The following is a 13,904-nucleotide window of genomic DNA, read 5'->3' as shown; positions in this document are numbered from 1 at the left end:
TAATCACTTCCCGTGCCAAATTTAATAATTACTCTTAATTTATCTTCCAAAATTTTCTCAATTTTTTTGCATAATTCCCTCATAGTATTATCTTTCAAAATTGGAATGAAACTACTCTCTTCATTTTGCTCCTTTTTTTCATCTACTACTATCTCTTTATAAACATTCTTAACTTCAGTTGTGTTGAATTTAGGGTGAAAAATTAGTTGTGCAAAATATATGAAGTTTAATCTATTTACATCTTTTATTAACTTGAGTTTTGAAACATAAGAGTTATGGAATAGATGCAACCTAATCCCTCAAGTAATAATAGTTTTTATATAAGAAATTATGAAAGTAATAAATTTAGGTCTTATAATCAATTGTGGATGGTTAAATTGGTCATATGATAATCATATATATATATATATATTTTAATTTTGATCATTCAAGTATGATCCAATCATTCATATTAATTGCATTCATTTTTCACAATAGCATATTGTTATCACATGAGTTGCTCTATCTATACTAGCATGTTGATCAACACTTTGTGCCGGTCACCCGGATTCTTATTTTTTTTATATAGAATGTATCATCTTCATATTATATTATTTTTAAAAACCATCACAGGATATATGCTGGAAGTTAAAAATCAAAGTAAAATGTTATAACTAAGTAATTTATCAATTTTATGTCATGATCAATATAATTCACTTATCTATTAAAAAAACCACATCAGTTTGTAAATATGAGGGTTAAGAATTGATGTGGTAGTTAAAAATGAAGCATTAATTTATATTAAGAGATATAATATTTAGAAACATGAAATTAGAGTTACTCCATGAAAGTTTTTTATGTTTTCCCTTCATCTATTAATATAGATAAACATAAAATTAGGAGTTATAAAAAATTAAATAGGAAAACATAAAATACTTCATGAATAATTGTTTTATGTTATCCCCTTATTAAGTAGTATAGATAATAATAATAATAACTTTTAAAAAAAATTGAACATTTAAAAAATCACTTAACCACTTACATGTTTCTTTATTACAACACACTTGTTTATCTTCAATTCTTTTGGTAAAGTGTGACACTACAGAAAGAAGCATATAAATAGTTTATCTTCAATTTTTTTGGTAGTGTGTATTTTAATAAATAGTTTATAAATAGTTTATTAAAGTGTGTGTTTTAATAAAGTAGCATAGAGAAAGTATTCCTACCAAATAAATGAAAAACTATATCGACAATTAACATGGAAAAACTCCAATAACAATTAACATGAGAATGAGAGAGGGGTTTAAAAATTATTTTGGTAGTTTAAGTAAGAAATGTTAATGTATATTGATATGATCATAATTTTTATAAATATGAAATTAGAAGTTATAAAGATAAAATAGGGAAACATAAAATACTCTATGAGTAATTATTTTATGTTTACTAATATTAGGATAGATTATTATAGATAAACATGAAATTGGGAGTTATAAAAAATTAAATAGGAAAATATAAAATATTTTGTAACTAGTTATTTTATGTTTCACTTTATTAAGTAGTATTTTGAAACCGAAGTTAATGAGAATAAAAATGGAGTATACACACATGTACTCAAATAAGTAACATAGTTATAAAAACTGTACCGTACCGGCCGGTTCAACCGGAAAACCAGTGAACTGGTCCCCTAACCGGTACGGTACAGGTGTTGAATCGGCCAAGTATTAAAACGGTCAAAATCGGTCAAAAACCAGTCAGAACCAGTCAAAAAACCGGTCAGAACCGGTGAACCGACCGGTATTTTACTAAATCGGTCGGTATTATACACATATATTTTTCTTTTAAAAAAAACTTAAAAGCTCATTATCCATCTTTCCAACCCTTCTTTAATTACTGAACTACTAGTTGAACCACTATAACAGTACCCTGACCGATTTGATAATCGGTATGGTTTTAACAAGAATGATAAGTAATATGTTTAAACATATGATACACTTATCATAACTATATATATATATATATATATTTATATATATTTTTTATTTGCTTATTCTGGTGTTCTGTCTAGACACTCTGATCTGATTAATGAAACACATCATCCTCTACTTTTGCATAAGTTTCCTACTCTTTCTCTCCAATCTCACTTCCATTTTCCCATAAACAGAAAAAATAAAAACAAACAAACAACAAATCGCTCCAATGTCGAAGGAATTCAACGTCCCCCCAGTAGTTTTCCCCTCAGGCGGAAACCCAGGCCCATCCGCCACCATCCAACGCCGTCCAACGGCACCGTTTCAACCCAACCCAAGCCCAAACCCAATCCCCTTCATGTCCTTCGATATAGGTCCATCAACGACGTCGTTTCCAGCTCCCCAATTCGGTTCCTCAAACTCCCTCACCAACTTCGACGATGAACCTCCTCTCCTCGAAGAACTCGGAATCAACACCAAACAAATCTGGACCAAAACGACGTCGATTCTCAACCCTTTCCGTTCTTCAAACCCTAACCTCCACGACGACGCCGATCTCTCCGGCCCCGTCCTCTGCCTCATCATGTTCGGCCTCTTCCAGCTCCTCGCCGGAAAGATCCACTTCGGCATCATCCTCGGCTGGGTAACCGTATCGGCGCTGTTTCTCTACGTTGTTTTCAATATGCTTGCTGGTCGCAATGGTAATTTGGATCTTTACCGGTGTGTGAGTTTGATCGGGTATTGTATGCTGCCGATGGTGATTTTGTCGGCATTGTCGCTGTTTCTTCCGCAGGGCGGTGTTGTGATATCCGGCGTGGCAGCGATTTTTGTGATTTGGTCTAGTAGGGTTTGTACCAGACTGCTTGTTCAGGTTGCTAGATGGGATGAACATCGTGGATTAGTTGCGTATGGTTGCTTTCTTATTTACACTCTGTTTTCGCTTCTTGTTGTGTTTTGAATGCGAAGTTCGTGGTTGCTTGTGCAGCAAGAAAAGTTCTTAGCCTTGATTCCTATACTATTATAGTATTAAAGATATAAAATTTATTATTTCACATTAATTTTTTATACATGGTCAATGATATATATATATAGGTTTGTGCTTAATTGTGTATTGGATGAGTAATGAGTTGTTTAATGGGAACATTTGTGGTTAATGGTTGACTATTAACTATCCAACACATGTAATTAGTCACAAATTTGTACATTATTGATCATTTGTAAAAAATGTAGATTGTGGAAAGAAAAGTTTGAGAATATTGGGGTGGTTAAAAATGTAGTTATGTTAGGGGAAACGGTAGGGTAAGAACTTTTTTTTATCACATGCACCAATTTTAGTAAGTTATTTTTTGGGTTGTTTGTTGATGGTGATTGAGTTTTTTAGGTTGATGAAGAAAAAAGGGTTTATGATTGATTCAAGTGGAAACTTAGCCTTTTAGTATAGTTGTATCATTGAGATTTTGTTCAGTGTTCTTTTATCAATGAAAATTCTTTATTGATTGAGATTTTGTGATATGAAACAAGATATCTGCATGATTGGATTAGTTCAAAACCTCTATTAGAAAGCTTTTGATTATAAGCTGTTTTGAATAGAAAATAAGGTAGTTCAAACATAATGCTCTACCAACAAGGCGTTGGTATACTAATGTAAGGCTCCACTGGATCCCCTAGATCGAGGTTTTGATTTTTGGGAGCAACACTTGTTGAGAGGGGCAGTCATGAACCCCGAAAGAGATTAGTTCCTTACCCAAAAAGAGTAAGGGGATACCCTTAGTAGTACCAAAAAACATACATCACTCTTTTTTCTTCATAATTTTGAATTTATCTACATAGAGTACACGGCAAGCAACTCTGCCCATGTTTTTTTAGTTACTCTGTTTGTCTATGGTGGTTTGATTTTCCTGTTTTGAAAAGAGGGTTATGATTGATTCAATTGGAAATGATTCTGGTTTAAGTTTTAACATTATCATTCTAATGACTTTGTTCATTGTCCTATATTAATGAAAATTATTTTATTAGTATCTTGTAAAATGAAACAACTCAAGTTTTTCTCCCTTTTATGATTTTGAGATTATAAAACAACACAAGTTTAACATATCTGATATTACAAACTGAAGCAGACTTGAATAGAAGGAAATATATCATAACTTCAAATCTTAATGTCGGGGCATAATTGTCACTAAAATGTAGCTTTTCATTTGTCTTTTCTCTCCCTTAATTTTTGCCTTCCCTTGATCTCGTGCTAATCACCCAATCCCTCAACCCCGCTGCTACTTTTGGTCTGGTTCTACAGTAACCAAATCTGATTTAGTTCCCAGAGAAAATTCACTAGGCTTGTCAAACTACCTGCCTACTTACATGATAGCATTTGTAGTATTTGTATTTTGGAGTAACCATGTCCCCACCACTATGCATCCCATTCTTCTTGCTTGAGTCCTTAACCAACACTAGCCTCTCTCTCATATGACAAAACTACACCCTAAATGGTTGTCCTTAAACCCTAATACGGAAAGAGAAACTTTCATAACAATCTCACAAGTGTCGTTCTTGAGAGCTATCTTACTAGTGTCGTTCTTGAAAGCCATCTCATAAGTGTTGTTTTCAAAGTTATCTCACAAGTGTAGTTTTTCAGAGTCATCTCACAAGTGTAGTTCTTCAGAATTATATCACATGTTTAGTTCATAGCTTTCAAGCCTTCTATTTCCTTTTTTCCATCCAAAACTTATCTAGCAAAAAAAAAATCTAAGCAGACAAGTTACCAAAATGGAAATAGGTGTAGGTATGAACATGGACATTGTTCCTTTCCTACAACAAAAAAAACAAACTATTTGGGTTTAAGTGTGTAAATTATAATGTTGCTGGTACTGTTCAGAGGCATGGAGCTGGGTATCAAGGTTTAGCCACTGTTGCCACTATCACATGGCTACTCTGAATGAAAGTGTTCATTAGGTAATCTTGATAAAGACAAAATATGAAGATATGGATAAAGCTAAGTCAACAACAACAATAAAGACTCGGGTTCAAGCGTCAAGAGAATCAACAAAAGCTTTAGAGTAATTTTCATTTTCTTAGGTCCTAAGATGTTTTGAATGGGTAGAGTCTAAAAAAAAATGAACCAAGTGAAAACCTCACAAATTAGAATGATAATTATGATGCATATGAGAATATATCATTCATACATAATTTTGATGTATTAATATTCATACATAATTTCATGATTTGATGCATGAAGTTAAAACTTATGTCATTTCAAACTCATGCATAATACATTACTAAATCATGTTAGACATTCATAGTATATCAATTAAATGTGTCTCAGTTAATCGACTAAGTCTTTTTAAAATGAGAAACTTGTTAATTGATTAAGTTCATAGTTATTTAATTAAGGCAGTGTCAGTTTTGAAATCTTGATTTTTTAAAGAATGTTAATCAATTAAGTATCAACATAATCGATTAAACTAATAGAAAACTCATTGAAACTAATGGTTATTTAACCAACAATTGCCATGAATAATTGCTAACGTTTTTCAAGATTAAACTAGAGTTTCTGAAAAAGAGAGCTAGAGTTTTTGAAACACAACAAGAGAATTTTCATGAATCTTTGATAAGAGATATTCAAGCATTCATCATCATATCAAAAGTTTTTCAAGAACCTTTGCATCTCATAAGCATACATCATCGTATTTTGAGATTGTGAGATACTTCAAGAAGGTTTAGATATTTTGTATCACACAAGAAAAGATGCTAAATCATTATACACAAGAAGGCGATTCGATTTGTAATTCATCTCTTAAGGTGTGAGGTATCACCATAGAAGGAGAGAAGAGTTCAGAGAAATCTTAAGCTAAAAGTGGTGAGGCTATCCATTAGAATAGTGATCAACAATGTCTTAACCCAGGATATCTGATATGATATTAATAACACTAATAAATATCAATATATTACCAGAATTGCAGAATAACACCGGTAATCTAGCAGTCCAGAAGGTATATATATATATATATATATATATATATAGAGGTACTTAATGAGAACAATGTGTTATTGTGAGAAATGTGAACACTTAATATGGACCACTAGATCTTGATTGAATGGTTAAGATTAAAGGATACATGCACGTGATTATCATGTGACGAATAACTAACTTTTAATCTTAACCATTCATGATTGTTTGTAAGGTCCAGATCTATTGTTATCATAATTTTTATATGAGAATTGTTCTCACTTGAGTAGCTCCATATATATATATAAATTAAGTTATATTAGCTATATTCAATCTCATTCATTCATTTTTTTTAATTCAATAAACTAAATGATTCATTTTTTTTTAATTCAATACACTAAATGAGTGAAACTTAAAAGTTATTTAAGATTCCTTTAGTCTGCTGGATTTAAAAAAATTAATAGATGAGATTGAGTGCAACTAATGAATTAATGTAACTTAATTTTGGTATAAATGAATCACTCATATGTATATAATATATAGCGACTCAAGTGATAACATTGGTCTTATAACCAAACATATATGATTGAGATTAAAAGTTAATTATTGATCACATATATTCACGTACATATGTATATATGTATGTATGTGAGATATTTGCCGCTACTTCATTAAAGAGGTCACAACTGGTCTCAACAACTTGGTACGTGTTAGAACTTGCCATTAACTAGCTGTTTTACTTACCAACGCTTCATAATCTACTATCCCTATGTTTTTCAATGTCTACTTGAGGGTAAATATTAAGGTGGGGTGATAACGCAATAACGTTGCAAATTAGAAAGTGAAAATAATATAGTGATGCTAATGTAACAAATAAAGCAATTTACTTTTTAGCAATTTGATTTATTAAAATTATCAATAAAAATAAATGAAAGTTTGACACATAATTTTGCTTTTGAAAGTTAAACTTTAATGAAGTTGGAAGCAATGTTGTGAGAACTGTATTGTATCAAGTTGTTCGACCTGTTTGATTACTAATCGGACTTGAAAATGATTCTAGTTTGTAATCTTAACCGAATGAGAGTTAGACCACTTTGAAATGGACAAATTATTGTCCTACCGTGTTAAACCCGGTTAAATCGGAATAACCCGGGAAGTAAACTGGATGGTTTACTTATAATTTTAAAAAAATTAAACATTACTCTCTTTTTGTTTTACTCCGGTCCAAAAAATATAGAGAGATGTTATTTCAATATAATTATACATAATTATTAATTATATAAAATTTTACATTTATATATAATTATATATTTATTGATAAAAACTATTAATTATATATGAAATCACCCAGTCCGATATGACGGTTAAACCTTATACAGACCTCTTCTGGTTTGTTCGGCTCGGGTTTCACAAGATTTGTTGGAAGTAAAAACAAAAGGGGCTAAGTTACTTCAATAATGGGAGGAAAAAAAGTTGGTTGCCTTTATGCATTCAAATTCAAATTAGGATTCTCTCTATTAATAGAGAGGTATGTATACTCCAAATAAAAGAAAATGTAATATAATTTAATATTTGTATGTTTAAGAAAAATTTATCTCTATATATAAGTGCGAAAATTATCACTTATCTCTCCATTGTTTGAGATGATGCTTTCCTTTCAAATCGGTAGTTATTTTAGTCTTTCAGTGAGGTTTAATTTCATATGTGGGTTTTAGGTGTAGTCTTCACTTAGATATGGAAAACTTTGTAAATATTATTTAATTATATTTCTTATATTTATACTTATTTTTCCCTCATGTTGTTGGTTATTTTGGAGGAATGGGAGAAAGTAATGGTTATGAAATAAACATTAAGAGTAATAGAAAAATGGATAAAAAGAAATGAGAGAATGGTTTTGAAATAAACATGAAGAGTAATAGAAGAATGAATAAAAAAATGAGAGAAGTGCATGCAAGAAAATAAGAATGAAGAAATTATATTCCACTAAGTTTATAATAATGTGAAAATTACCTAAATTTATAATGCTAATTAATAATTTTTAATTCTAAATATTAACCATATGCGTTCAAATTTGGAAATCTGATAGATTATTGTACTAATCCTATGAGTTGAGTTTCTATGATATTTCATGATTTAAAAGTAAAAATAAGCAAGGATTGATGTCAAATTGCCAAAATTGATCAAGGCCATAATAAGCTAACATGCACCTAGCGCAGGAATTGTGCCGAACGTAGTTACGTTGAGCGTGAAAGATGCATCAAGCGCAACTTGCTCAAATGAAGAGTCAGACCAGACGGAGAGACTGAGCTTAGCGCACTGCTGCTACACCCCAATGCCACTATGAAAACTCGGATGATAAAGGGGATCGAAAAAGCTGAAGAAGGATCCAGATTTTAGTTCCCATACTATTTTTGGCATAATTAGAATGTTTTCAATTTCTCCTTGTCCTTAGGCTAGTATATGTTGTAAATGAGATGTAAAGGTGATGGAGTATAATTGATGGATAAGATATCACTTCTTGTTGGATTGTACTTTCTTGTATCTTTCCCTGCTTAGTTTTGTACGAAAATTCTTAGTTGAGTTTCTCCTTTGTTAGGATTGATTGTAATGTTCATTTGATGTATATTTCTTGGAATGATTTATTTTAATTTTGAGGTATTAATTTTTATGAATTATCCTTGTGCTTAATGCTTATTTGGTGAATAACATATCTCTTAATTTGATTCTGGAAGTAAACTAATGAAGAAATTCTTGATCCATAGTCTAAAACATGTAATTCATCTTTTTAGTATAATGCTAGACGTAGTTTTATGCTTAACTGTCAGATGTGTGCCTATGTTAATATGATTGCTAGATATAGAATCATATGAGCATGAAATAACTTTCAAACTTGTTAACATAGACTACTAGATATAGAGATATGCTTAACGATTCATATAGTTTAATCTTGTTAATCTAGTTACTAGATAAAGAGCTAGTTTAATAAGCTACTAGTATGACTAATACATTGTCGATTAGTAGAATTGATGTTGCTTGCACTTAACTCAACTACACATGCATAGACTACTAGACATAGATGTATGTTATGTGAGTCATAATTCTTAATTTTATGTGTAAAGTTATTAGACATAGAGTTTTACTATATGAGTTGTTAAATTGACTAAAATACTAGTTTTTTTAGTAATTTTGAGGTCCATTAATTGTTATGTCAGAGTGATTCCTAAATTAAGGCTTTGTTTGGTTGAAGAGTAGGAAATGAGAGAATAGAAAGAAGAGAAAAAGAGAGAGGTGAGAAAGAAAAGTGAGAGAAATGAAGTAGATTTTTGTATTATTTGATATGAGAGAAAAAAAAAGAAAAATTGCATATATAAATTATTGAATGACAAAAATATTCACACACTAAAAAAATAAAAATAAAAATTAGTACTAATTAAAAATTTATGAATTACAACTTTAAAATTTATTGTAAAAATTATACTACTATAATTTTAAACAACATTTATGAAGCAAAAAAATATAAAAGAAAAATAATGGTGGAAAAATATGTGTAAAAATAAATAATAATGATAATATAATATAGATCGTGATTAAAGTAGTTAATTTTCTCATTTAACATTTCCTCTCGCTTTCTCCTCACATATGGAGAGAAAGAGTTTTGGTGGGCCTATGTGTTTTTTATCTCTCTCCTTCCTTACTCTCTTCTCAACCAAATAAGGGAGAAATTCACTTTCTCTACAACTTTTCTCCCCTCAATTTCTTTCCTCTCCTTTTCATTTCAACCAGACTAAGGTTAATTGTGTGATAAATTTGGAAGTATATGGATAATGAACCGGAAATCAATCTCACATTTAAATTTCAACAACTTTATTTATAGTAAATTTTTATTTCACCAATACAAGTCAATCAAACACCCTTCGAAAAATCTTAAGATAGTAATTTACTTGTTGAAATGCTAGAACTAGTAAGTCTCTATGGATAGGATAATTGTTTACTCTATATTTATTTATGACACCATTTAGTTATTTTATACCAACTTCCTGCTTAGCAAATACCCTGAGTCCTAGGAAAAATATAGAATTTATGTCTGGATTAACTTCAATGTTAAAGCTAAGACTAGGATAAACATAAAACAAGATACAATGGAGAATAAGGTAGTTGTCTACTAAAAAATAAATACAATATTTTATATCACTCCCTCTTGAATTGCTATTATATGAAGATCATGCTACTAGGAAAAACGATATAGGACAAAAACCTAGTAAAGGAAAAAGAGTACAAACTTCTTTAGTATGCTATCAAAAATATGGCCTCTTTAAAACCTTGTAATGAAAACCATGGGACAAAACAACAACTAAAGGAAAAAAGTGCGATGTATATTTATTGCTCCACGTATGTGGGGGGAAATATCTCAGACAATGAAGATCAATTTTGTGTTTTAGCTTGAACATTTTCATCGGTAATAACTTTCTTTAAAGATATGTTAGATTCTAACATGTACGAACTTGTTGAAATCATTATTGTTAAGCAGCTTTGGTGGAATATGTTTTTTACTATCCCCTTTAACAGGTCATTAGTTTAAGTGAAAATTATATGTGTATACGAGCTTTATACACGGTCACTATATCATCTACTATTCATATTTAGTTATTATTGGTTGTTCAAAAAAATTAATCAAAATAAATTGTGGATAATATATATTGATTATGTATAATTCTTTATACAACAATACATAGATATTACATTTAATACATGCATCATCATTTTCCTAAAGTATCTTCCTATACAACAAATGAGTTAGGACCTTCTTAATTACCTAAAACAAGAGAGAGGAAAATAATATGATTTAACACTGTTATTTTCAAGAAAAAATGGAAAAACAAAAGTTAATAACAATTAGATCTAACTTAAACATATTCGAATTAAACAAGTAATATCTATAGTACCTTTGTGGTAACAAAATATATGCTTAACTCAATGTTTTGACATCTTGTTAGTGAAAAATTATACATTGCTAATAATTTAATACAAATAATATATCACCAACTAAAGGTTTTCCTTTCAGTATTGACTGAACATTTTTCAGTATTATCCAAATAGTATAAGTATTCTACCAACCCTTTGTCTAAGTCGAATATTCTTTACTCCCAACAGGCTAGTTCCCAAGTAACTTTCTTACCAAGCCTCTATACACTCTTACTTTTAGCACTTCCGTTCTTTAGAACATATTCAAGATATGAATTCTAGATAGTTTGATAATTTCAAATAGATCAAATATGATAATATTGAATTGCTAGGAATCCTTCTATTTTTAAGTGTGAGACAAACTAATAAAGTAACCAACACTCCTTACAATTGCATCAGTGGGGAGAATTAAATTAATATATTACTAAAGATAACAAACCCATGTTGTAAAAGTGATGGGAACTCTTTTCTTAGCATTTTGAACTTGGTTGTTTTAGTGTCCCACTTTCCTTTGAAGCTAAATAGTCTTTAGATTACTTACCCTTTCTTAGCATTGTCCCTTAAAGCTGTTGCTATGCCAACCAGCCCCACGTTGAATTCAATGAAATAAATGACAGTACTCCCAAACACTAGAAAGGAAGGAATGGAGAATATGATGAGTAAACTTTATCTCTTTTATCATGTATTTAAAGCATGTCCATGGTGAAATATGAATGTCCTTTGGTATTCCAATTTGTAAAAAAAATTGGTACTACCAAAGGGATGAGATTATCTGTTCCAATTTGATGTCTCCGTTCCTGTCATACTCCACTTATATCTATACATATGGATATAATATATTATTTTAATAAAATAAAGTATTATTTTTGACTTGTTGGCAAATATTAATTGGTCCGGGACATGGACATGAACTTTCTAGTCACAGAGGATCTAATTCCCTACCAAAGGTATCTCCTACCAAATCAAGGAGAAAGACTTCTGTGAAGACGAAACCAGGTAGAGATAACCAATAAAATATTCACAACACAATAATATTTTAATTTTTTAAAATGATAGCATCAAAAACCATAAAATGCACTTGTCTTCAAATGCGACGTATTACATGCGTTTCCTTACCAGTTTTTCTCCCAAATTAAGATCATATGTCCAAAAAGTGTATCCTAAATTATGTTATGTCCAATAAAATTGTGACACCAACAAAAATTAAAAATATTTAAATTTTGTTTCCTACTACCCAAATTTTTTTAATAGGTATCACAATTTTATTAGATGGAGGGAAGGTTTATGACACAATTTTGGGACAGCTGATCTGAATTCATCATCTAACTATATAGGTAAAAAACTAATACATTTCAGGGTGTCAAATATGTGATTAACATTTTAGTCTTTTTGAGATTTAGTAAGATTTTATATTATTATATCAATGTTATGTTAGTATTAATTTCAGATTACCAATACCCTTAGCTGCCTCTATAATGGGGTGAATAGAATTGATTTATTGTATTGTCTATAATTGGTGGCCATTACTTTATTTGTAAGAAAGGCATACTATCTTTTATGCATACTGATACCCCTTTGAATTCATACTATTTCATGAAAATAATCTCTTTTGAATTCATAAAATTTCATGAAAAATGATGATTCATTATTAGATTATTTCTAATTTTATTCATGATAAAAATAGAAATAAAACTTTTGATATTTACATAATAAATTTAATGATAATTATGTTCATAACTATAAACCATATTGAATTACTTTAATTTGGCTCATAAAAACAGTAACTCTAACACATTTAAAGACTACATGCGTAAGGTCATGAGAGAAGGACCAAAAGTTCTCTTGTTTACTAGGTTAGGTTGAGCATGGAAACATCACGAAATGATGGGTCACGCCATTTTTTTCCTCCTCGTCCTGCCAAAAAAGTGGGAAGGGAGATGTATAATTTTATGCTATGACAAATTTACCTATTTCTATAAGGTTTTAAATCTAGGTTCAACTTTCAGAGTTGTCAAAATCATAATAATGACCGTATGGACCGCAAATGCTTAAAATATCAAGATTTCCTAATCACTCTTCTGTCAGTCATGTAGCAACTCCTACATCTTACACGCATAGCACTGGGACCTCACAGTTACCTACGATTAATTCTTGGCTTGATTGAATGGTGAAAGAGAATTTAGAGGAGGATATTGGTTTCATGTGATTACCCTCTATGTAATTGGTATTTACTCAATGTTCTAAATGGTTTTGGGAGGATTGGTTCAACTGAGTGTAGGAAATGGTTTCGGTAAGGTCTTATCATGATTGCATCCGAATAAATTTAGATTTTATTGGATTTAAGGTCGAGTGTAAGTTAAAAAATTAGACTTGATTAATATTTGGGGCCAGATGGAGACTAAACATGACCCGACCCATCCCATAGTTACTCATTCATCATGTTTGTATGTATCTCTATTCAAATGGGTGGAGAGTAATGCCAAATTTTTTTGAAAGTATTCTAATTTTTCATCATATATACATGATTAATAATATATATACCTATATCATTTTATATGTCAAATTACATATTCATAATAATAAATAATATTAAGAAGATTTTATTTAAAATGAGTATGCATTATATTTAATAAGGTCTAGGGTTGGGGTCGAGTTCAAATGATGATTCGATCGATATTTAGGATCGGGTTAACTTCATATCTAAGTCTGTGTTCAAAACAATGACATAACCAACATTTAGAACTGAGTAAGGGACAAGCCTTAACTCGGCTCATGCTCACCCTTAGCCTAACATATAAATATGGCAAAATGGGTCGTCTGACCCGTTTTGCCCGTGCCCGCAAATGTCTGCAAAATTTAAGTGGGTGCGAGCATGCCCATTGTCTTAACGGACAAAAATTGCATGCTCTGCCTATTTTATAATGGGCTAACAGGCATGCGGGCAGCCCACTGACATTTATAAATAAACAAAAAATAAAAAATCATACGGTACAAATAAAAATGAATTAAATAAGGTAGTTGAAGATAAAAAAATTTAAAAACTTTTATATTTTATA

At 30.4% G+C, this 13,904-nt stretch overlaps 1 protein-coding gene across 1 annotated transcript; it reads left to right on the top strand.

The window, feature by feature from the left end:
• Positions 2,035-12,163, top strand: LOC109346046 (protein YIPF5 homolog). Its single transcript, XM_019585404.1, has 2 exons — positions 2,035-3,240; positions 12,153-12,163. The coding sequence occupies exon 1, from the start codon at positions 2,176-2,178 to the stop codon at positions 2,902-2,904; it is 729 nt and encodes a 242-aa protein (XP_019440949.1). The 5' UTR covers positions 2,035-2,175; the 3' UTR covers positions 2,905-3,240; positions 12,153-12,163.

This window comes from Lupinus angustifolius, chromosome LG04, assembly GCF_001865875.1.
Source record: "Lupinus angustifolius cultivar Tanjil chromosome LG04, LupAngTanjil_v1.0, whole genome shotgun sequence".
Taxonomy (NCBI): Eukaryota; Viridiplantae; Streptophyta; class Magnoliopsida; order Fabales; family Fabaceae; genus Lupinus; species Lupinus angustifolius.
Note: the sequence above shows the minus strand (reverse complement) of the source record. Positions and strands in the feature narration are given on the sequence as shown.